This window comes from Paroedura picta, chromosome 14, assembly GCF_049243985.1.
Source record: "Paroedura picta isolate Pp20150507F chromosome 14, Ppicta_v3.0, whole genome shotgun sequence".
NCBI classification, from domain to species: Eukaryota; Metazoa; Chordata; class Lepidosauria; order Squamata; family Gekkonidae; genus Paroedura; species Paroedura picta.
In genome coordinates this window covers 20,760,439-20,782,873 of record NC_135382.1, presented here as the reverse complement: position 1 = coordinate 20,782,873, position 22,435 = coordinate 20,760,439, and the positions used below count along the sequence as shown (strand labels likewise).

Sequence of the window (22,435 nt, the reverse complement as noted above, 5' to 3'; positions counted from 1 at the left end):
CTTGTCTGCCTTGTGAGTCACAAAGGAAGCAGCCCTCTTCTACTTTCAGCCATTCCCAATGAGTGTGCCAAGAGGCGCTAATGTGGCATGAGGAAATGGCTAATGGGCTGAAAGGGGAGACAAAGGCTTCAGTCGGCCTGAAACAAGCTGTCGGAGGAAACCCTTCACCATACCTTAGCATGGGTGACTGTGCTGACTTTGTGTCCTTGGAAGGTGGCAGGGGGGATGTGATCGGATTACCCCACGGCTCACCAGATGCCAGGATATTCTGCCCCCAGAACCTGTGGCATCTCTGCACGTTGCTGCTCCAGACTTGGACCTTACCGTCGTGTGTGAGCAGCAAGGGTGGGGTCCCATAAGACCTTGTTGAACACGTCTAGCTGAAACAAGCCTCCCTTGACGGAATCAAGGTTGAGTCAGATGCCGTGGCAGGCTCTTGCTGGTCTTCTGCTGGATTGGGGTTCAGTGGCATTAAGCAAGAAATTTGGTAAGGAGGACCGACGTGAAGTGGGGCTGAACTTGTGGCCAGGCCCACGGTTAGCATGGCAACCCTTATCCTGCCGAAGGACAGCTTTTACCTCTAGGCATTGCAGGCCTCACAAGTGGTTGGGGGAGTGTCCCTCGTTACCCGGTCTTGGAAGCAGCACTGGCATGGTGTGTGCATGCAGAAATCGGGGAGGTGAAGCCCTCTGCTTGAAAGGCTGAGATCTCCATTAGGGAGAGTCGCATTTCTCGGTTCTCATTTGCTCAGCTGCCGCTGGGTTAATTGGGTAGATTTGGAAGGGGATGAATGGCATTCCGAAGGGTTTGCTTTATAAACCCGGCCTTTTGTCTTAATGGAATCAGGTTTTGGAGCGACGGGGTCCGGGTGGACGTGATGTTGGTCCTCACAGCTGTGTTTTTAACGGGTGAATGAACGCCAATGGCTGGGGCGGGTGGGCAGGATCCTGACCAGACTGCACGGACGGCCACGTCGATGCCTTTCATAAAGCCAGGGATCTTTCTATGGGTCTGCTTGTTTGCTAATGAGGAAATGGAATTGTCCGGACCTCGAGGGGAACAAAGAGGCCCGTGTTCCAATATAAAGCGGGCCTTGGCTGGGGTTGGTGGGATGTCCGAGCAAAGTGAAAATTATTGATCTCGCAAAGGGGCACAGGCCGTTGGGGGGCTGCCAGCTCACACCTCCTTGTCATGAATGGTCTTGTGTCATTGCAGTGGGTTGCACACAAAAATCTTTCAGGCCACACCAGGGCCGGTTTTTCTTTGGATTGTGGCGCCATCCAAAAATACCAGACTCGCTTTCCAGCCTTCAGGGTTTCATAGTTTAATGACCATCTTTTCTCATTGTTTCCACCACAAAAACCTAACCCGAACTCCTTGCCACTGTTATGCATCAATACAATACACTGACAAAAGAATTCAGTGGATGACCGTAGGTAACTTTGCCTGTTATTATCCCCAACAAAAAAAGTTGATTTCTACCCATAACCTAATTCCTTCTCGCCGATTCCTCATAATTTTATTATTGCTTTTTCAAAATGTTGATTTTGGTATTGGAAGGCAGCGATCAGTGGCACAGGGTAGGGCCGTTATCCAAAACAAGCAACAAGTGACACCATGCAAAGGCCACCGCATAGCCATCAGGAGCCACCATCTTCATTGGCGTCTGTGTAGAAAGAAACTGGATAAGAAACTAATTCAGCATCATTGAATGGTCTAAACCAGGGGTGGGCAAACTGTGGCCCTCCAGATGTCTATGGACTACAATTCCCATGAGCCCCTGCCAGCGAATGCTGGCAGGGGCTCATGGGAATTGTAGTCCATAGACATCTGGAGGGCCACAGTTTGCCCACCTCTGGTCTAAACCCTTCCTTCCTTCAATGGTTGATTGGCTTCATTGGCCTGATCCCAATACATTTTTTGTTCCCTTGTGTATTGTATCTGTGGTTTGACGGTGATATTTCTTTGTTTACCCATCCTCCTGGCTTGCAGACTTTCACCACCCAGGAAACCATCACCAATGCGGAAACTGCCAAAGAATGGTTCCTCCATGCTGCTAACGATGTAAGTGTCACTGCATGCAGTTCCACACTGATTTGCTCAGCTGCCAAGCCCAGCAGGGAGTCTCCTGTCTGCTTGCAGGAGGATGTATGCAAGCAGGAGGGAAAAAAATGTGTGGCTCAGTAAATCTTACCGTTAACAGAACAATTCCTGCATTCCTGCTAGAGGTTAACGTTAAGCACTGAGAGAAGTTCTTGTCTACAAAGTCTTTAATGTCATCCTAACAAGACTAGACTTCCAGGTGTTGTCTAGTTTCGGTGTGTGAAACTTCTTCAGCTTTGCAATGATGACTGCACGCAGCCCCTAAATTGAAACAGAGTGCAAGGTCTCTTGAGAACAGACTAGAGGCATTAATAAAGAGGTCATTGCAGTAAACTCTCTCCAACCAAGAATACAGTTGTCCAATTCTGCACTGTGAACCTTTCAAAGCCCCCAAAACTATTTGTGAATGACTTCTGCAACAATGCAGCTGCAGCTGGCATCCCTGTTCTCAATGACTGATGGCCAAAGAGAGCTTCCCTTGAGACTGGCGTCCGGTATTTGGCTGAATTCTCTCCTCTCCCCCCTTTTTAAGCCATACTGTGGTACTCAGATGCACTCACAGGCCCAGCTGTGGTATGCAAGTCCCAATACAACAACCTCTCCAGCATATATCACCATTTGCAGCCATGGACATGTGCAGCAAGCTCAGTGTAAATCATCCTGAGGTTTCTCTAAACCGTGGTTTGCAAACTCACTTCGAAACACGGTTTCCCATTCCAGGGAGCCCTGGTTAACAATGATTGACACATAGCAGGAAACTCTGCATCACACGGATGGAGGAGGGCAAAGTGGAAGGGGATGCGGTTTGTCGTTCCTTGCTTCTTTTTTTAAAAGCTCGCAAGGAGCCAGGGTTACATTTGAACCAAGCCTCAATCTGTGTCAAGGATTATGCAGATCTGGGCCTTGGAATGTTACAGAGCCAGTTACAGAGAGGAAACGTGAGACGCTGGCTGGCTTTTGAGTGCCCCAGAGACTTGGCAGCTCCCTTTGCACTTTGAAACCTGGTTATCTTTGCAGGGGGCAGGGGGTTGGCTGCATCAGCGGCAGATGCCTGGCCTATGAATAGATGGCCTTAAGTGGAGGCCTCCATTAAGTTGCCGCAAAAAGATGCTGTTTGCCTGCTGCTCTTTAAGCTCTCTGATATTCCTGAAAGACAGGGCAAAATTGCCAAATAGATGGAGTCAGAAAGCGTTGTTCGCCTCCATTGGTGGACGGCTGATGTCTGCTGCTGGGTGCAGACTGTTTCCCTTTGATCCCCTTCTCCCCTCCCATATGTAAAGTTAGAATCTGGTCCAGCGAGACCTGCTGGTTCTTGCATCTGTAATCCTAGGGCCAGATCTTGACAACATGCTTTTAAGGTGTTGGGTGTCCATGTATAGCCCCACCCGCCAGGCAAATAACAGTTTGCGTGAACAAGTTCATTTGGAAAAGCTGACGTCCTCATCCCCCGGCCCCCTCTTTTGATCCAAATATGTTTTCTGTACTATTTGGGAAGTTAAATAAATAATGCATCTTATTTTTATGCCCTGCCTTTCTTCTGGATCTCAGGGTGGGTTCACCACACAATCACATACAGTTGTTAAAATCATAAAACCTGAAAAAAAACATAGTCTCCGTTAACCCCAAGCAGATTAATAAATCCAACGGGGGGTGGGGTAGAGTTCCTGGAGCAGGTCTTCCTCCGTCCCCAGCAGGATGCTAAGTCAACAGTGAGATGAGTGGCCTGATTTTGGGACAGGGGGATGAAAAGGACCTTGCAATCTGCAGTTGTAGAAATGCCACCACTACAGGATTTGGGGAAAGGGGGCAGTCAGGTCTTCCAGAGTGCCCATAAGCTTCCAAGGGTCATCTTTATGCCCCCTTCTGCCAGTGGGCCTTCTCAGCTGTCCTTAAGTTCTCCAGCCTTCTTCCCTCCCTGCTCTTTCTGCTTACAAACCCTCCTAGAAGACTCACCTGGTTCTACTTCCCCCTCCAGTCCCTAGCTCAAAGAAATCAAATGAATAAATTAAGTTTAAAAACCTCCTTCTTCCAGAAAGGACTTTTTGGGTGGAGGAGGTGGCCGTAAGGCCTGCGTCTGTGTACATTGATCCTTGTAATTGTTCCCCCTCTAAATTTGGCCTGTAAGTTCTTTTGCAGAGGAACTGGTCTTTTATTCGGGGGGGGGGGGATGTAGCATAAGCAATTGGGATTCAGCATGTTTGCGAATATCCCCCATCGCAATATTTTCATTTTCTGTTCAGTTCTCTTGCCTGGGGGCTCTCTGCTAGAGACCTCTTTCCACAGAACAAAGCCAGGAAGTGAAGTCATGCAATTCAGAATGCCTTGCAAGGTTGTTGTGCTTTTTTTCTCTAACCCTCTCCTTTTAATTTTTTTTAAAGCCTTCTGCTGTGGCCAAGCACTTTGTTGCCTTGTCTACCAATGGCGTAAGTATCTAGCTTTTGCAAACCAGTTTGTTTTGTGTTATGGGCTGCTGTAAAGGGGTGGTAGAAATGAAGTAATTCTCTGCATTTCTCAGAGATGTTGCTGGGGTAATAATTTCAGAGAGCTGCAGCAAACTTGGGAGACGTTCTTAGACAAGCCATCGTCAGGCTCGGAATAAGAGAAATATTATTTTACGGAAATGCCGTCTTCTCTGATCAAAAGGTCTTCTGAATGGTACAGTGTGATGTAGGGTTTTCCGACTCCAGTGTGATGGTCTATGCCAGGGTTAGTCAACCTGTGGTCCTCCAGGTGTCCATGGACTACAATTCCCATGAGCCCCTGCCAGAAAATGCTGGCAGGGGCTCATGGGAATTGTAGTCCATGGACATCTGGAGGACCACAGGTTGACTAACCCTGTTCTATGCGATACGTTCTGCATTAAAACGATAACGTTAGGCAAAAAGATGATCCATAATTTAGAGCATGAAAGTATCCACAGTTTCAATGAAATTAGTCAGGCTCGCTTCTGAATAAATGCTGTTCGGTAAGATGTTTGATTCTTCTTTGACTTTTATGATGTTGATGCTTTGCCTTAAATCTAGCAAAAGGAGACTTCTTCTGCTTCTGTTGGTGTTCTCTTGTATGTCCAGTAGAGAGAAGGTATAATCAGACACGAGAACGCTGCAGCTTGCTCTGTTTACATCCAAATAGTCCCCCTTCCCCTTGCTATATCAGAGAAGGACTATCAGAGAAAGAAATTCTGTTTTGCTTGGGTTTTCAGCCTGGAAACATAAGTTCTTGATGTTCTTGACCTTATTCATGTTATGATTGTGTATGTTAACTGCCCTCTTTTCTCTTGCAGCCCAAAGTTAAAGACTTTGGAATTGACACTCAGAACATGTTTGAGTTTTGGGATGTAAGTAAGATATTTTGTTATATCCAAGATCACACTTGTGCTTGGGGTGATTGGGGATGTGCTTTAATTTTTCATTGCCCTTTTGACTGTCTCCTGTTCCCGCCTTGGTCTTGCAACCAGGTTATGAAGTCCTTGCACACAGTTGACTCCAGCAACACACCGGGATTGATGGACCATGCCAAAATCAAACACTGGCATGAAAGCCTGCCAGTGGGGCAAACCAGGACCTCTTTCCCAAATTAGATTGGAACAATTAAATGGGAAGGAACCATGCCTACAAATTGACTTAGGGCTTAGGGAGATCACTGTGTTCAAACCTCTGAGCTGTTCCACCAGTTGGGGAAAAAGTAGTATCCTGCTTTTTACAACTCAAGGGAGTCTCAAAGCGGCTTACAATCACCTACCCCTCCCTTTCCCACAACTGACATCCTGTGAGCTTAGAGCTGGTCTTGAAGAGCAGTTCCCTTAGAACTCTCTTAGCCCCAACTACCCTCACACAGTGGCTGTTGTGAGGAGAGGAAGGGAAACATGTTTGTAAGCCACTGGTTGCCTGTGGAGAAGTGGGGAATTGAACCCAGTTCTCCAGATTACAGGCTGCCACTTTTAACCATTACACAACACTGGCTCTCAGGAGCCTTTCCTTTCTTGGATCTTGGTGTCTTCAGAATCCCTCACGCTCCAAAGGGGCTTTACCTGGAGTGTGAGAATTGGGAAAGCCCCTTTTGACTGGAGCGGAAGGAGCAGAGGTTGATGTCACTCTGCACCCCCTTGCAGTGGTTTTTCAGGAAGGAGGAACTGCAACGAAGGGCACATCTGGGGATCTGAAATAAGGAGAGTCGTGGCTGCTCTGCCTAACGGCTTGTCCAAAGGTCAAGCAACCAGACCTTTTGAATGCTTCAGTCTAGGCAGCATCTGGGTAATAGGAGATAGTTCACCGCACCCAGCCTTGGGAAGCTATTCTAGGCTGTGACATTTGCCTGGTGGATCGAATCTAGGGCAGTAAAAGTCAAGTGTCAGTCCAGTCTGAAATCCGTACAGGCCGAGTGCAGTGGCCGTGCAGTAAAAAGGGAACATCTAAACCAAACTATCTAGTTGAGTTCACCCAGAGCCACGATGACATAGTAGCTAATAAGTCAAACTAGGATCCAAGAGCTCGGAGTTCAGATCCTGATCTGTTATAGAAACTTCCTGAGCACCCTCAGGCCAGCCATACTCTCTCAGACTAACCAACCTCAGAGTTATTAAAGTGACAATGGAGGAGGGGAGAATGATGTCATAAGCTACTTTGAGACCCCATTAGGGATAACAGCGGGACTGGAAAGTACGAATATTGCTAAATATTAACGGGCGAATCAGCTGATTCAGACTAGCTTTGGAGATTTGCTGCTGCTATCAGAAGCTGCCGCTCGAGCTGCAAAGGACGGAAGGCCTGTCGGGGGTGGTTCTGTTTTGTTCCTCGGGCATGGTCAAGTGGACCATCGGTGTGCTATGCGGAGGGATCTCGAGACTCTGTGCTGTCTCCCCCTGGTGTCTCCCCTGAGAATTGCTAGGGAGATGCTAGAAACATTGTATGTGACAGAAGTATGAATGAAACAAGACGAATTTGGATTCAAATATGTGGTTGTTAACAAGCAGGAGTGGGGTGGCACGACCGGCCGAATAACTCCTCTCTTCTTTTTGCCTTTTCTCAGTGGGTTGGTGGTCGTTACTCCTTGTGGTCTGCCATTGGCCTGTCAATTGCCCTGCACATTGGTACGTATGTCCTCACCGCTCACGTTTTGTGCAAACTGCTTGTGTTGCATTGAAATGTTTTTCCTTCTCTACCTTCGCTTGAAGCAGGGAATAAAGTCTCAGCTTTAGTAGCATCTCTCCCCCACCCCCCTCCTCCTTGGGTTTGCAAATTCCTGCTTGGGAAATCCCTAGTGATTCGGAAGCAGAGCCTGGACATGTGGCATTTGGAAGAGAGAACTCTGCAAGGATGCCGTGTTGTAGAGTTCCCCCTCCAAAGTCTCCAGGGGACCTGATCTCTGTCTCCTGGAGGTCAGTCGTCATTCAGAGAGATCTCTAGGCCTCCAGCTTGGGGTGGTGGTTAAGAGTGGAGGCTTCTAATCTGGTGAGCCAGGTTTGATTCCCCGCTTCTCCGCATGCAGCCTGATGGGTGACCCTGGGCTTGTCACCGTCCTGATAGTGCTGTTCTCACAGGGCTCTCTCAGCCCCACCTACCTCACAGGGTGTCTGTTGTGGGAGAGGAAGGGAAAGCTTTGAGACTCCTTCGGGCCGTGAAAAGCAGGATATAAAAACTAACTCTACATCTGATCTGGAAGTTGAAATTGATCCAGAGGGAACTCACAGGAGAAGGTTAACGACACAGAAACAGTATTGAGAATACAAATTCAGGCATGGTAATCAAAGGTACAGTATATTATCCAAAGCATGAACTCCACAATAATTAGACAAAATGAATTTCCATGAAAAGTGGACAGTAGTGGAATAGACAGAATGATACACTCCCATCCATATAAGGAATCAACAAAAACAGGCAAGGAGCTACCTGAAGTCCACGAGAAGCGCTGCATTCAATCCACACTTGACTCTGCAGCCTGTGTTTAAAGCATTGCACTGAAGTGCTGCGTTAAATGCCACAGGGCCATTGTACCTTTGATCACCATGCTTGAATTTGTACGCTCAGTACTTATCTGGAGCCTGGCGACCCTCCCCTGTTTCTGCCCATTCAGCTGCTGTCTTTGCTTGTGTTGCATTGAAATGTTTTTCCTTCGCTACCTTCGCTTGAAGCAGGGAATAAAATAAGTCTCAGCTTTAGTAGCATCTCTCCCCCACCCCCCTCCTCCTTAGGTTTGCAAATTCCTGCTTGGGAAATCCCTAGTGATTCAGGAGCAGAGCCTGAACACGTGGCATTTGCCTGGTTGCTTTTACTGTACCCCTGAGCTCTGACTGCCATTTCAGCATTTCCTAGGTGTAGCTGTTCTAGTGTCGCTTCCCCCTGAGTGGGGGAGTAAGAGAGGAATTCACACATCCAGTTGATGATTTATTTAGACCATGTGCGGGTTACCTCTCCAAGCCTGCAGGAAGCAACTTGTATTATTCTGGACCCACCCCATAGTTCAGAAGGCACCTTCTCAAGTTCTGCTCTTGGATGCCTGACTTGGGTTTCCGGCTTACGTGGGCTTTTCCCCTTCTTTTTAAAATTATAACTAGGTTTCGACAACTTTGAGAAGTTGCTTGCTGGAGCTCACTGGATGGTAAGTAGCTAGTCTTACGAGAATGAGGTGGGTAGTTTTCTACGCATTTAAAAGCATCAGCGGTGGAGAAAAACAAATCCGGTTGCCTGACTCTCTGAGGGTGACTGACGGCCTCAGCCAGTGTTCTCCTAAGTCAGGAGTAGTCAAACTGCGGCCCTGCCAGCTGGCAGGGGCTCATGGGAATTGTAGTCCATGGACATCTAGAAGGCCGCAGTTTGACTACCCCTGTCCTAAATTCTCTAGAAGAAAATGATGGTGAAGTGAATATGTATCGTCTGCCTTTCTCCCTGAGATTCAAAGTGGTTTGAGTACAGTTGGTCAACAAGATGGGGTGTCAGTGAGTGAATCAATACGGTTTGGACCACAGAAACAAGTCAGAATCTCAAACAGAGCGGAAACATAATATGAGTTCTTTTTAAACATGGTAGCTGAAGTGGTAGAGAAGCTACCTTGTCTGGAGCATACATGCAGTAGTAGGTAGACATACCATGGGGTCACAGTCCAGGTTCCTGGGCCAAGGCACACATGGTATAGCGGCCCAAGTGCCAGGCTCGTATGTAGGAGACCCAGGTACTAATCACCGCTCTGCTGTGGAAGGTCACTGGGTGACCTTGAGCTAGTCCCTCTTACTCAGCTTAAATTCCCTCCAGGGTTGTTGTGAATGTTGCAAGTCACTTTGGGTTCCTGCTGGGTACGCAAGAAGTAAATAAGATATAAACCCAAATCCGAATCCAAGGCTCCATGGGCACTGCGTCTGGTAGACAGGAACATAAAATAAAACGCATGCTAGGATTGTGAAAAACACATCCCGACAGCATCGTTCCAGAGGACCAGGACTTTAAAACAGCTTTGTTCAGGGGCAGCCGAGCTGCTGTGAGCTTCTCAGTGGGATAACATGCATCCGTTTCTTTTGTGCCCTTTATCGCACAAAAGGACAATCACTTCCGCACCGCTCCCCTTGAGAAGAACGTGCCTGTCCTGTTGGCGATGCTGGGCGTCTGGTACATCAATTGTTTCGGAGCCGAAACCCATGCGCTGCTGCCCTACGACCAATACATGCACCGCTTTGCAGCTTACTTCCAGCAGGTAAGGCAGGGTCACCCCGTAGCGTCTTGCAATGGATGTGCACAGCAGCCACGTTCTGGTTCCGTGCTCGCTGTCTCTTGCGGAAATTCCCATTCCACCCCAGCGTGTTGGTGAAAAGGGCCATCGAGTCTCAATTTAACTCATGGCAAATCCAGGAACGTGGCATTTTCAGGGCAAGAGATGAACAGAGGTGGTTTGCTGTGACCTGCCTCTGATCGTTTCCGCACTGGGAATTTTGCTGCCTTGGCTCCCCTGCGGGATCACAAATCTGGGGTGGACGAGGTGCTCCAGGCCAAATGCTCCCCATGCAGGAGCAGGAAGAAGCAGGGCAGCGTAACCCAGCTCAAACGACAGCCTGGAGCCCGGCGCAAAGCCCCCGGTGCGGACTGTGTAGCAACCCTGGATTTCCTTGGGGGTTTCCTATCCAGCCTTCTTAGTTCACAAAATCTGATGAGATCAGGTTAGCCTGGGCTATCCAGGCCAGAGCCATCCCAGATGCAACAGATAGGAGAGGCAGCCTACAACTCCCTTTTGTGATTGACAGCCAATAACAGTGGGTTATGTTATTAGCCTATGGGAGGGCCTCGGTTTCCCTGGCATGGTCCGCACCTTTCTGGTATGCCAGTGGAGCCTGATCTTTGCTGCTGCCTTCTCCTCTCTCTCCTTCCACCCTTTTAAACATTATCACTGGAGCTCAACCTGCTCTTAGCAGTCAGTTGTAGAAGGGGTGTGTGGATCTGGAGCAAAGAGGTTCTCACGTTGGCTGTGGCTCTTCTCTTGTCACTTAGGGAGACATGGAGTCGAACGGGAAATACATAACCAAGAAGGGCACTCGTGTGGACTACAATACTGGCCCTATCGTGTGGGGCGAACCTGGAACCAATGGGCAGCATGCTTTCTACCAGCTGATTCATCAAGGTATGGAGAGAGGTCCCAGGGTATCCATGAGTGGTTCGGGAGGGCCCAGTGTTTTTGGGTGGGGGCATTACTCTGGACTGGCCACATGGGCCATCCAAATCACGCTAGAAGTGTTAGGACAAGGTTTGGAGCAATAATGGCTCTCAGGTTTCCCTTAAACGAAGCCATGGTGATTCTGGTTTGCAGTGACTTGAACGAAAACTTCCTTGTGCTTTAAGACTCTTTTTCTTCGTACCCATCCGCAGGGACTCGTATGATTCCTTGCGACTTCCTCATCCCAGCCCAGACGCAAAATCCGATTCGAAAAGGGCTGCATCACAAGGTGAGCGATGCCCGCTTTTGCGTCCGCTGCGCTAAAGCGGTTTGTGCAGGTACTCATGGGGAGAAAGCCTCAGCACACCAAGTTCTTGCCTCTCTGGCCCTGGAAGTGTGTGCTGCAGTTGCCCAGGCCCTTTCAAACATTGCTAGAATCTAGCACTCAAATACTTTGGCCACTTGATGAGAAGGAAGGACTTCCTGGAGAAGAGCCTAATGCTGGGAGCGATCGAGGGCAAAAGAAGAAGGGGACGACAGAGAATGAGGTGGCTGGATGGAGTCACTGAAGCAGTCGGTGCAAACTTAAATGGACTCCAGGGAATGGTAGAGGACAGGAAGGCCTGGAGGATCATTGTCCATGGGGTCGCGATGGGTCGGACATGACTTTGCACCTAACAACAAGTATCTAGTAAGAGCCAACAGTTCACATACGGAGCCTTTGACTGGACTGAATAACGGTACCGTTTTCTCCAGGAGATCTTGCAGAAATACTTAAGGGGGAGGCTGTGGTTCTGTGTTACCTGCTCTGCATGTAGAAGGTTCCAGGCTCAACCCCTGCCGTCCCCAGTTAAGAAGGTTGAGCAGTGAACAACGGGAAAGATTCCATCTGAAACCCTTCAGAGCAGTTGCCAGCCAGAGTAGATATAGGCCTGTCCTTGATTAACTGGGCCAGACCACTGGAGTTGTGTGCAAATCATGAGTCAGAAAGGCAATGGTATCCACCGGGGCTCAAATCAGGGAGGGAAGTTCTGTGTCTGAGGGCCTGGGTGGCATGCATCTCTTTCAGATGCCCAACTTGTGCAAGCAGAAGCTGCTTCCCTCCGTTGCTAGGACTGGTCGCCCTTTCTTCATCCCTGAAGGGTTGAGGCATGAAGGTTCATCAAGTTTCCCAGAAGCAATTGTTGCCGGCTCTTAATGCAACTGAAGTGCCTGGAGTTGGAGTGTCTGACCCAGTACTGGCTAATTTTTACTGCTGTTGACTGGACAGCTCCATCCTGTCAGATCTCGGAAGCTAAGCAGGGCTGACCCTGGCTAGTATGTGGATGGGAGACCTCCAAGGATTTGGGTGGTAGTTCCTCCAAGGAACACTAGGGGGCATGACATAGAGGTAAGCCAGCTGCTGGACTGGGCACCTGAACCCCTCTTTCATTTCCATTAGATCCTTCTGTCCAACTTCCTTGCTCAGACAGAGGCCTTGATGAAGGGGAAGACAACCGATGAGGCCCGCAAGGAGCTGCAGGCTTCAGGCCTAAGTGGAGATACTTTGGAGAAAATTCTTCCACACAAGGTACTTCCAGCAGTATAGACATTTGTTTGCTGAATTGCAGTTCATGAACTGAGTGGGTAGATGTTGTCCCCTGGTGGTAATGTTGACACTAAGCAATAGCATTCAATCCTAGACAGCAGTAGAACAATTTAAAGTAGAACTGAAAGGCACCTTCCACCCTGCCATTTTATAGTGGCTCCTATTTAGGTTCCCCGGATAATCTCCTGGCTCCTGCTATTGCTTTTCACTCCAGTGGGAACAAAAATGGGGGGGTTGGAAGTAGGGTCTAGGAATTTCCCCAGTCTCTGTGGTTTCTTACTGATAGAGATTGGGCATTCCTAGAGTGCTACAGTGTCATTTGCATGTATAACCGGATGAGATGTCACTCTATGCATGTGCACATATCCTCCTTTTTTAATTCCTAGGAGTGGGGGGGGGACTGGCAACCCTACTCCTATTACCCTTTCTTAAAGTGCCCAAAGACTTGGCAAGGCTGAGGACCCCCTAGGTTTGAAGCACTCATACTTACAAGAACAGGCAGGAGAAGAGTTGCTGCAGATGGGACACCCTATTAGCCAGTCTCTATCGTCAACAGATGAATGTATAAAGGAACCACTAAGAGGGGTGTATTGATTCCTTAACAATTGCCTGTTTATTTTGCAGATATGCCATTAGTTTGGGCCATGTACTATTTAATGTTCCCAAATCCTCCTGGTTGTATGGCCTTGGGCCTACTTTGTACCTGCATTAGGGTTTTTCACACTCACTAGCATAGTGTACTGTTTCTCACACAAGTGACTGTGTAGTGTTTCTTCCGTCACTGTGGACAGTTAGCTGCCTCTCACGTCTCATCTCAGCAGGCGCGTCCGAAGATGGGGGTGCGGTAACAAATGTACCTTCTCTCCCTTTGAAAGGTGTTCGAAGGCAATCGCCCTACCAACTCCATCGTGTTTACGAAGCTGAATCCCTTCATTCTTGGGGCCTTAATTGGTAAGCACCTGTTTCCTTTCTCATAATTAGTGTGCTTGGAATACGGGCCACAAGTCTTTGTGTCAAACGTTAACCCGCTGCTTAAATTGTCTGTCTTACAGCCATGTACGAACACAAGATCTTTGTTCAAGGAGTGGTGTGGGATATCAACAGCTACGACCAGTGGGGGTGAGTAGCTTTCTTTTTGAGAGGTGGGCTTCTTCTTGCAAAGTAAATGGCCCATCCCCAAACCTCTTGCGTAGATTCATTCGGATTGACCTTATTTGAAATTGGTTTTTGGAGTATCTGTGCAACGTCGTCATCTTTCCACATTTCCACAAAACAATTTCAGTCTTGTAAGGATGTCATCCAGGTGCACCGTCTTGATGTCCAGACAGGAAGATGCACGTTTTCAAAGATCCCGCCTATGTCATGCCACTTCCTTCCTGTCAGTCCACTGCAGTTGCCACTTTCCTCTGCGTGCTTTTCGAAGAATCTCTAACTTATAGTGCACTTCCTTGTTTCTTTGTTTCTTTTAAAGCCCTCTGAGTCCATAGAGGGGGAAACGGTGGCACCGTGGAGCTGAAAGCCAGGAATTACACAGAGAATTCCCATGGGGCAGCTGTGTCTCCATAAATGGTTCTGTGTTCCCAGGGGCAATAAAACGAATACTGAGATTCCTTCTCGTTTTGAAGTGAGAAGGGTGGTTATGAAGCTAAAATGGTCATTGCTTGCTCCACTCTTAAAGCTTTGGATGAAGAAGAGTACCCAGAGGTGTCTCAAAGTGGCTCAAAGTGGCCTTCCCTTCCTCTCCCCGCAACAGGCACCCTGTGAGGCAAGTGGGGCTGAGAGAGCTCTGAGAGAACTTGCTCTAACAGGACTGTGACTAGACCAAGAGCACCCAGCTGGCCTCATGTGGAAGAGCAGGGGATCAAACTTGGCTCTCTAGATTAGAGGCCCCGCTCTTAACCACTACGCCACGCTTGCAGGCTTCCCAAGGGTCTTATCACATACACCCCTAAATTCTCTCCCTCTGTTTTTTGTCTCCTTCCTTCCAGCGTGGAGCTCGGAAAGCAGCTCGCCAAGAAAATTGAGCCGGAACTGGAGACGGACGCGCCCGTGACCTCCCACGACTCCTCGACCAACGGGCTGATCAACTTCATCAAGAAGCACAGGGCCTGATGCCCCAGTCGGGGGAGGACGTGGAGAGCCCGGCTGCCCACACCCAGATCGATGTTGTAGTTGCCGCTTCCTTAGCCACGTCTAACCAAACTAGCACTTTTACCAGTTCTGGCCTTCTTAACGGTTAACCACGTTGCATTGCTTAGTGTTGTCGGGGAGGGGGGACACTTTCCCTGTTTAGTGTTTGTGCAGCCCGGAAACTGTTTGGCAGCTGTCTGTGTTTTGTGGCAGCTGAATTGCAAAGTGTTGGGTGCCATGCCCCTGGTCCGCTGCCCCGTCCCCTCCGCTCTGTCACACCTAGATGGTTCAAAGCTGCACGACGGGCAGTTCGAAAACCCTTTGCCACCGTGTGTTTTGTGGAGTCAGTGCAAATCCCAACCTGTACGAGATTACACCTTAGCAAATGATGCTTGCGGGTCTGTGTGGTCCTTTTGCGCACGTGTGTGTGTGTGTGTGTGTGTGTGTGTGTGTAGGCACACCTAGGCTACAGCGGCAGAGGGGATGGGGTTTAGTGGGCTGCTGGATGCAAGCCTGCTGTCCCGTTTCTTTTTAGCTCTACAAAAATAGCACCGACTAGTTCATCTTGTTGATTTCTTTCATTTATCTCCCACTTTTTTTCTCTCCAATGGGAAATAAAGTATTGCGGTATTCTCCTGTTTTATCCTCACAACAGCCCTGTGAGGTAGGTTAGGCTGAGAATGTGGGACTCCCTGCCACTGCTTTGCACAACTCTGCTCTTTCGGTGTCTCAGAAAGCAGGGCTGGACTCCTTTTGTTCAAAGAGACAGATTTCCTGGGCAGCAAAAGCCGCTGCAGCTGCTGGAAGATCAAGGGGACGGGGGCCGCCTGGGCTTTTCTTAGCCAGCTGTTACATTACCCCCCCCCCCCAAATGAGCATGATTCAACATCCCACATGGGCCATGAGATTTAGAACTTTATGACTCATCAAAATAGGAGCTGGGAGACCCAGGTTCAGATCCCCCCTGGAAGCTCACAGGGGGACCTTGGGCCAGCTGCACATTTCCAGCCTAACCTACCTTACAGGGTTGCTGGGCAGATAAAAACGGAAGAAAAGAGACTGCTATAAACTGCTTCAGGTCCCCACGGGGGAGTCAGTGTATTCAATAAAGAAAGTTCTCCAGCAAGCTACCCCAAGAGCTGCTAGCAGTGACAGAGTGAGAGTTAATACCCTGGCTGGGCTCAGCTGACTTGCAAAGGCAGAGCAGGTGACCAGCATCTCTCTCGGGGATCCTATGCTGCAATGGCCCAAGTCCAAACCAAGCTGCTGTGTTTTTTTAAAGACGACTCTCCGATGTGTTTGTGTGTGTGGAGGTGCCACATCCAATTAGCTTTTTATATGCTTGCAATGTGAGTTGTGACAGCGGCAGAACATCCAGCCCTAAGTGTTCCTATAGCGTTTCTTCCCAAAGGCCTTTCTTCCCAAAGTGTCTGCACACATTTGCTATTTCTGGTCTGACCCTCTCTATAAAATGCAAAGAAATCGGGCTTAGCAAAAGCACACGTGAAAGCAGAGGAGTGCCTCTATCAAGCAGCTCCTTTAATTCTGAATAAAACCAGCCTTTGTGCCCACCGGGTGATGGTTTTCAGACTTCAGGGGCTTGGCCAGCCAGGGCCCAGCATTGCCTCTTGTCAAAAACAGCTTGGAGACAACCGAAAGCTGTGCCAAACCTCTTTGTGAGTGGCAGATGGCTGCTTTCCTGCAAGCAGTGGTGGTGGCTCCAGAGCAACATTCCTACAATGTTTTGGACCGGGGTTGTCGACCTCCAGGTGGGGCCTGGAGACTCCCCAGCATTACAGTTGATTGCAGAGATCAGTTCCCCCAGACAGAATGGCTGCTTTGGAGGCGGCTTTTAGGGCTCTGTACACCACTGAAGGAGCCTCTTGTGGCACAGAGTGGTAAGGCAGTGACATGCTGTCTGAAGCCGTCTGCCCATGAGGTTGGGAGTTCGATCCCAGCAGCCGGCTCAAGGTTGACTCATCCTTCCGAGGTCGGTAAAATGAGTACCCAGCATGCTGGGGGGTGAAATGGTAATGACTGGGGAAGGCACTGGCAAGGCCACCCCGTATTGAGTCTGCCATGAAAGCACTAGAGGGTGTCACCCCAATGGTCAGACATGACCCGGTGCTTGCACAGGGGATACCTTTACCCTTTACACCACTGAGGTCCCCGTGCCCCAGGTCTCTAGGAATTTCTCAGCCCTTTGTCGCATCCCTGCTCTCCTTGCTGTTTTGTTCTTTCCCAGCCGGCCTGTGCTGCTTTGCCCATCCAGTTCCTGGGTACCTAAGGGGAAAACAATCTGGAAACAAGGACCAAAAAGCCTTTTTTGAGTCCTCCGATGGGAGTAGGTGGCCTTGTGTTTCAAAACCACACCACAGTTTGCCATCAGAGCAACCACGTCTAGCTATAACCAAGATTCAAGCGGTAAACAAATGAAAGGGGAAGGCTGAAGATGAGTTAATTAAGAAGCTTTCAGAGAGTCAGGTGGTTCTGTTGCACTCTCGTGATCTCTAGCATTGCCCCATGTGGTGCATGGCTTTGTACAGTAATTTTCCACACTGGTGATTGTCAGCCTTTCCTGATCCAGGAGTCCAGCTGAGCAACTCTTGTTTGCCAGTTCCAGGATGGAAAATTCCTGAATCCTTGGTGGGGGGGGGGGGGGGAGAGTAGAGATAGGGGAAGGCAGAATTTAGGAGACAGCAGTACACACTCCAGAGCAGCCATTTCCCCCAGGGAACAGATCTCTGCCATCTGGAGATGGCTTCTTATTCCAGGAAATCTCTATCCCCATGTGGAGGTTGGTGACCCTAAGAGCAGCAAGCAAGCAAGCATGAAACTGAGTCATGTGATGGGAAGAAAGGCAAACAGATAACTTCAACAGGGTCCAGGGCTAAGCCTCTGCGCAGACTGAAATTGTCCAGTTATAGAATCCTAGCGTGGGAAGGGGCCATGCAGACCATGTCATCCAGCCCGCTGCTCAATGCAGGATCAGCCTCAAGCATCCAGGATAAGTATCTGTCCAGCCACCGCTTGAAGACCACCAGTGAGGGGGAGCTGAACACCACCTTAGGCAACAGAGTCCACTGCTGAACTACTCTGAAAAAAAAATTCTGGTATATATCTGGTACTGTGCTATATATAGTTTAAAGCCATTTCTGCAGGTCCTATCCTCTGCTGCCAACCTTTTAGATACTTAAAGAGCAATCATGGCCCCCCTCAACCTTCGCTTCTCCAAGCTGAACATTCCCCCTTTCCCTATAGGGACTGGTCCCAGATCATCCTTGATGCTCTTTTCTGCACTCTCTCAGTTGTGTCCACATTGTTTTCAAAGTTAGACCTTCAGAACAGCACTCAATATGCTTCGGGTGGTCTGACCAATGCGATATACAGCAGGACTAGGCCATCTCGTGATTTTGATGTGATGCCTGTTGATACAGCCCAAGTCTGCATTCACCATTTTTACCACCGCATCACACAGTCTGCTCATATTTAGCTTACAGTCCACAAGTACCCTAAGATCTCACTCACACACACTGCTCAAAAGTGCATCACCCATCCAGTATGGATGCTTCTCACTTCATGGACTTCTCCATGATTAAAAGGTACCTGCAGGACTGCCTCTCCACCTGTGTCCTACCATATCAGCGTCACTCATGTCAGCAGGTGTCAACCTGCCAATGGGCAAAATCAGTAGCTGTACACATGCTTCCTCTGTTGACCCACTGCAGATGTATAGCAGGGCCTTCCATAGGTCAGCTGTATAGAAGCTGTGACCCTCATGTTAAAAACCTTCCTAGGAGACTTTAAAGCCGTTGCCTTGATGTGTTGATCCTCAATGTCCTGTTTCAAGTTCTCAAACTGGGGGTCGAATGACCCTTTCACAGGGGTCGCAGCAGGGCAAGCAGCTTGGCTGGGGAGGGCACTATCCACACAACAGCCTTGCGGGGTAGATCGAGGTAGAGCGTTTGTCTGGAGCAGCATAAAAGAGTGAGATCGACATGGTGGGACAAGAGGCAGAACTGAACTGAGAAACCTGGGGGGGGACACAATTTATATACAATCACGAACAATGGATCTTCACGCCATTTGTCATTTTCGGTTTAATTTCTATGAAAGAACACTTGCATAATTTTATGACTGGGCATCACCACAACATGAGGAACTGTATTAAAGGGTCGCGGCATTAGGAAGGTTGAGAACCCCTGCTCTAACAACAGACACAGAATCATAGAACCATAGAGCTGAAAAGGGTCTGACAGGCCATCAACCCAACCCCCTGCTTAATATAGTATCAACCTAAAGCATCCAGGGCCAGTATCTGTCCAGCCGCTGCTTGAAGACTGCCCGTGACAGGGAGCTTGCCACCTCCTTAGCAGTCGAACCAGCTCTTTTTCTGTTCCGACCGAGCAGTAATATCAGGGCTCTCTCAGCCTCACCTCCCTCACAGGGTGTCTGTTGTGGGGAGAGGAAAGGGAAGGCGACTGTAAGCCGCTTTGAGACTCCTTTGGGTAGACAAAAGCAGCATATAAGAACCAACTCTTCTTCTACTACTCCTGAAGAGATTTTGTTTGTTCTTATACCAGAGATGCGAGGTCTTGGGGTGCATGAGGGTTGCTGAGTTCTAGATACTTGGGGGGGGTGACTTTTTATTCCGGAGGGTCCAAGTAGATAAATCAGGACAAATAGAAGGAAGAAATTAAAGCTTATGAAATATTTTTTTCCAGAATGACAAGTGAAACTTCTTTAAAATGCCTGTTTTTAAAAAAATAATGCTGGTACAGATGATTCACCCATTTGCACACCTTTGAGGTCATGTCCATGTGGTGATGATTCACTGATGTGTGCGCATGGCCTCTGCAAATGCAGAGCCATGCACAGTGGCAACAGAGCGTGAAGTAATATTGAACCCTTGAATGATCTCATAAAGATTAACTGACAGCATAATCTAGACTGAATGTGAACTTTAGAAACACAAGTTTCTGCATGATACAGCATACAGTTCCTTAGCCTCGATAATAAAAGTGTTTTTGTTCACTGCAGCATTCATTTTAAATCTTTATATTCTTAAAACTGAAAAGAGAGGGGGGAATTCTGTTTTGCTAAACTTTGAAAAACCCATTGCAGAATCAAAGAGTGATAGCAAATATCCACAGCAGTTAGATGTTGACTTCTGATGCTTAGTAAGTGAATGACACCGTTTCACAAATACTGGAATTGTTTAGTTGGCTTTCAGGAACCATCTCAGTCAGCATAGGCATTTGTACGATATGTCCTAGTTCATCAGTCACCTGCTTTGCTGCATGGATTCTGGGATTTTGTCCATTTTTTAGTAAATACAATCTAAGCTGCTATTAAGAGAGTAGTTCTGTTTAGAGCCTCTTGTGGCGCAGAGTGGTAAGGCAGCAGACATGCAGTCTGAAAGCTCTGCCCATGAGGCTGGGAGTTCAATCCCAGCAGCCGGCTCAAGGTTGACTCAGCCTTCCATCCTTCTGAGGTCGGTAAAATGAGTACCCAGCTTGCTGGGGGGTAAACGGTAATGACTGGGGAAGGCACTGGCAAACCACCCCGTATTGAGTCTGCCATGAAAACGCTGGAGGGTGTCACCCCAAGGGTCAGACATGACTTGGTGCTTGCACAGGGGATACCTTTACCTTTACTTTCTGTTTGTCTGTTATGGCATGCTGAAATGTTGTGGTTATTATAATCTTATAATGCTGCTTTTCCAACCTATCAAGGTCCATAAGATGACAAACATTTAAAAAAACATTAAAACATTCAAGCAATCAAAAACATATAAACAACACTAGAAGGGCCAGTAATTGCTATTGTTTGTATGCTAGATAAAACAAAAAAGTCTTCACCTGCTGGCAAAAGACACCAATAGAGGGAGACAAATGAATCTTCCTGGAGAAGTAATTTCATAGTTTTGGTGGCACAACTTCTTCTACCATTTGTCAGGATGCCATCCATTGAGTTTCAAAGAGAGGGGCAACCAAAGCAGGGCTTCTGAAAATGACTGAGTATAAAGATCGATTCGTATGGTAGGAAGCAGTCCTTAAGTTATGCTGGTCCCAGACCATATAGGTTTCTTCTCCCACCCCATAAGTGTCCCTGTTTTCCAGACAAAAACTTAGCTGGGTTCGAGTTTGACAAGGAAACTCCACCTCTAAGACCAATTATAAGCATAATTATTTGGCTTTAAAACCTATGTCATCAAATAATTAGATAAGCTGAGTCGTTGTCCTCAGCATAGCACAGTCAATATGGATCTGTTTTAAGAAAACAGTATATATCTAAATTTTTTTACCAAATGGAGGTAAAATAGATTTCCTCCCTACCCCCAGGGGCTTTAACATTTCTGGGTTTTTGCACTGGCCACTTCTTTTCCATGAATGAGAGAAGTTGCCAGACTTGTGCAAAATACAGACATTTCATGCCTAAAATGCACACATTTGTCAAAGGTGCTCCAGCAATATCTGAGTTTGCACAACGGCCACAACTCATGAGGTCACATCCAAGTGTCAGTGGAGCGGCCACAACTCCCTGGCTTATCCACAAGGTGTCGCCTGGACACAATTAATAACAACGAGCCTAAAACACAGAACAACAAAAGAAAATGAAGAATGATTTTTGCTGGAGAAAGCAAGCTATAGCATTCCAGGAGCCTTCATCAGACCACTTCTCTGTTCTGTGGAAGACTAAAATATACTGTTTTTTTTCCTGGCATTAATTTTTTTATTAATCAAAATTCCTGATTTAAACTGGCCAGACAAACTCCTGTTTCTGTTCGCTGCAAGGAACTAACTCAGCTTTTCCTCTCAAATGATGTCCTGATTGACATCTCCTACTCGCCAGTTCTCCCAGAAAGTCTGGGGTGAATGCTAGAGCTTTGCACCAACAATGACTCCGACCTCCCCCATCTCCAGGGGCAGCCAGAGCATCACCAGAGGGCAGAATCAATGATATCACATCCTTGCTTAGCTCCTGCCCTTCCACTAACGCTGACCTCCCCAGCCACCCCCAAACCTCCAGGAATTGTCAACACAGGAAGGGGAGAAATTGGGGAATCAAATGTGATTCTCCAGATTAGAGTCCGCTGCTCTTAACCACTCCACCAAGCTGGCTCTTGGAGATTGGCAATCATACATCAAATAATGTGACATTAAGGAGATGATACTGTGTCCCAAGTGAGCCCCCCTCCTCTCCAAACTGTGCACTCCCTAAGGCACCACCCACAAATATCCAGGAATTTCCTAACCTTGGAAAGGAGCACTGAGAATGGTACATACAGCTGCTTGCAGAGCCCTGGGGTGGCCCACCTTCAGGGGGAACCTGGTGACCTGGAATTAGAACTGATCTTCAGATAACAGAGATCAATGGAGGGTAGGCTCTACAGCATTATAGCCTTCTGAGGCCCTTCCCCCCCAATCTGTTATGGGGGGAAGAAAGGGAAGGGGATAGTAAGCCACTTTGAGACTCCTTTGGGTAGAGAAAAGTGGCATATAAGAACCAACTCTTCTTCTAGTTGAAGAGAAGTACCAATGAACTGGGAAAACCACGGATGGAGGTAACTGAGAGACCTCTAGAGGAAAAGGGCAGAGGATAAAAGGGGGGGGGGGATAAGAATGAGGATTCTGACAGGACAGATGGAGCCAGTATACCTTTGGCTGGAAAAGGGGCGGGGGGGGGGGAGTGTTGTGAAGAAAGGCACAAATCCGGAGTGACGAGAGCATTTTATGGAATGAGCCAGATCTGTAGTTAAATGTAAACATAACCACTAATCATCTTTTCTTCTGCCGAGAGTCTTCGAGTGCCTCGTGGTTTAACTGGCACGTTTTTCTCTGCAGCCAAGGAGATGGGAACCCTTGTTCTCAAGACATCCCCGAGATTGAAGAGGAAGGCATTAAAGGGGAAAACAAACCATTACAGTAAAAAAAAAGAGAGAGAGAGAGTGTGTAATTAAGATAATTGCGAACAATA

General features: G+C 48.1%; 1 protein-coding gene across 1 annotated transcript in view; it reads left to right on the top strand.

Annotated features, from left to right (window-relative positions):
- GPI (glucose-6-phosphate isomerase) overlaps nt 1-14,844 on the top strand; it is a 28,229-nt gene extending 13,385 nt beyond the window's left edge. The window contains exons 7-18 of the mRNA XM_077309764.1: nt 1,993-2,064; nt 4,482-4,526; nt 5,387-5,440; nt 7,132-7,192; nt 8,657-8,700; nt 9,634-9,786; nt 10,575-10,704; nt 10,950-11,026; nt 12,179-12,307; nt 13,201-13,276; nt 13,378-13,444; nt 14,314-14,844. Coding sequence (XP_077165879.1) covers nt 1,993-2,064; nt 4,482-4,526; nt 5,387-5,440; nt 7,132-7,192; nt 8,657-8,700; nt 9,634-9,786; nt 10,575-10,704; nt 10,950-11,026; nt 12,179-12,307; nt 13,201-13,276; nt 13,378-13,444; nt 14,314-14,437 — 1,032 coding nt within the window. The 3' untranslated portion in view covers nt 14,438-14,844. The remainder of the gene's footprint in view (nt 1-1,992; nt 2,065-4,481; nt 4,527-5,386; nt 5,441-7,131; nt 7,193-8,656; nt 8,701-9,633; nt 9,787-10,574; nt 10,705-10,949; nt 11,027-12,178; nt 12,308-13,200; nt 13,277-13,377; nt 13,445-14,313) is intronic.
- Nucleotides 14,845-22,435: the final 7,591 nt, after the last annotated feature.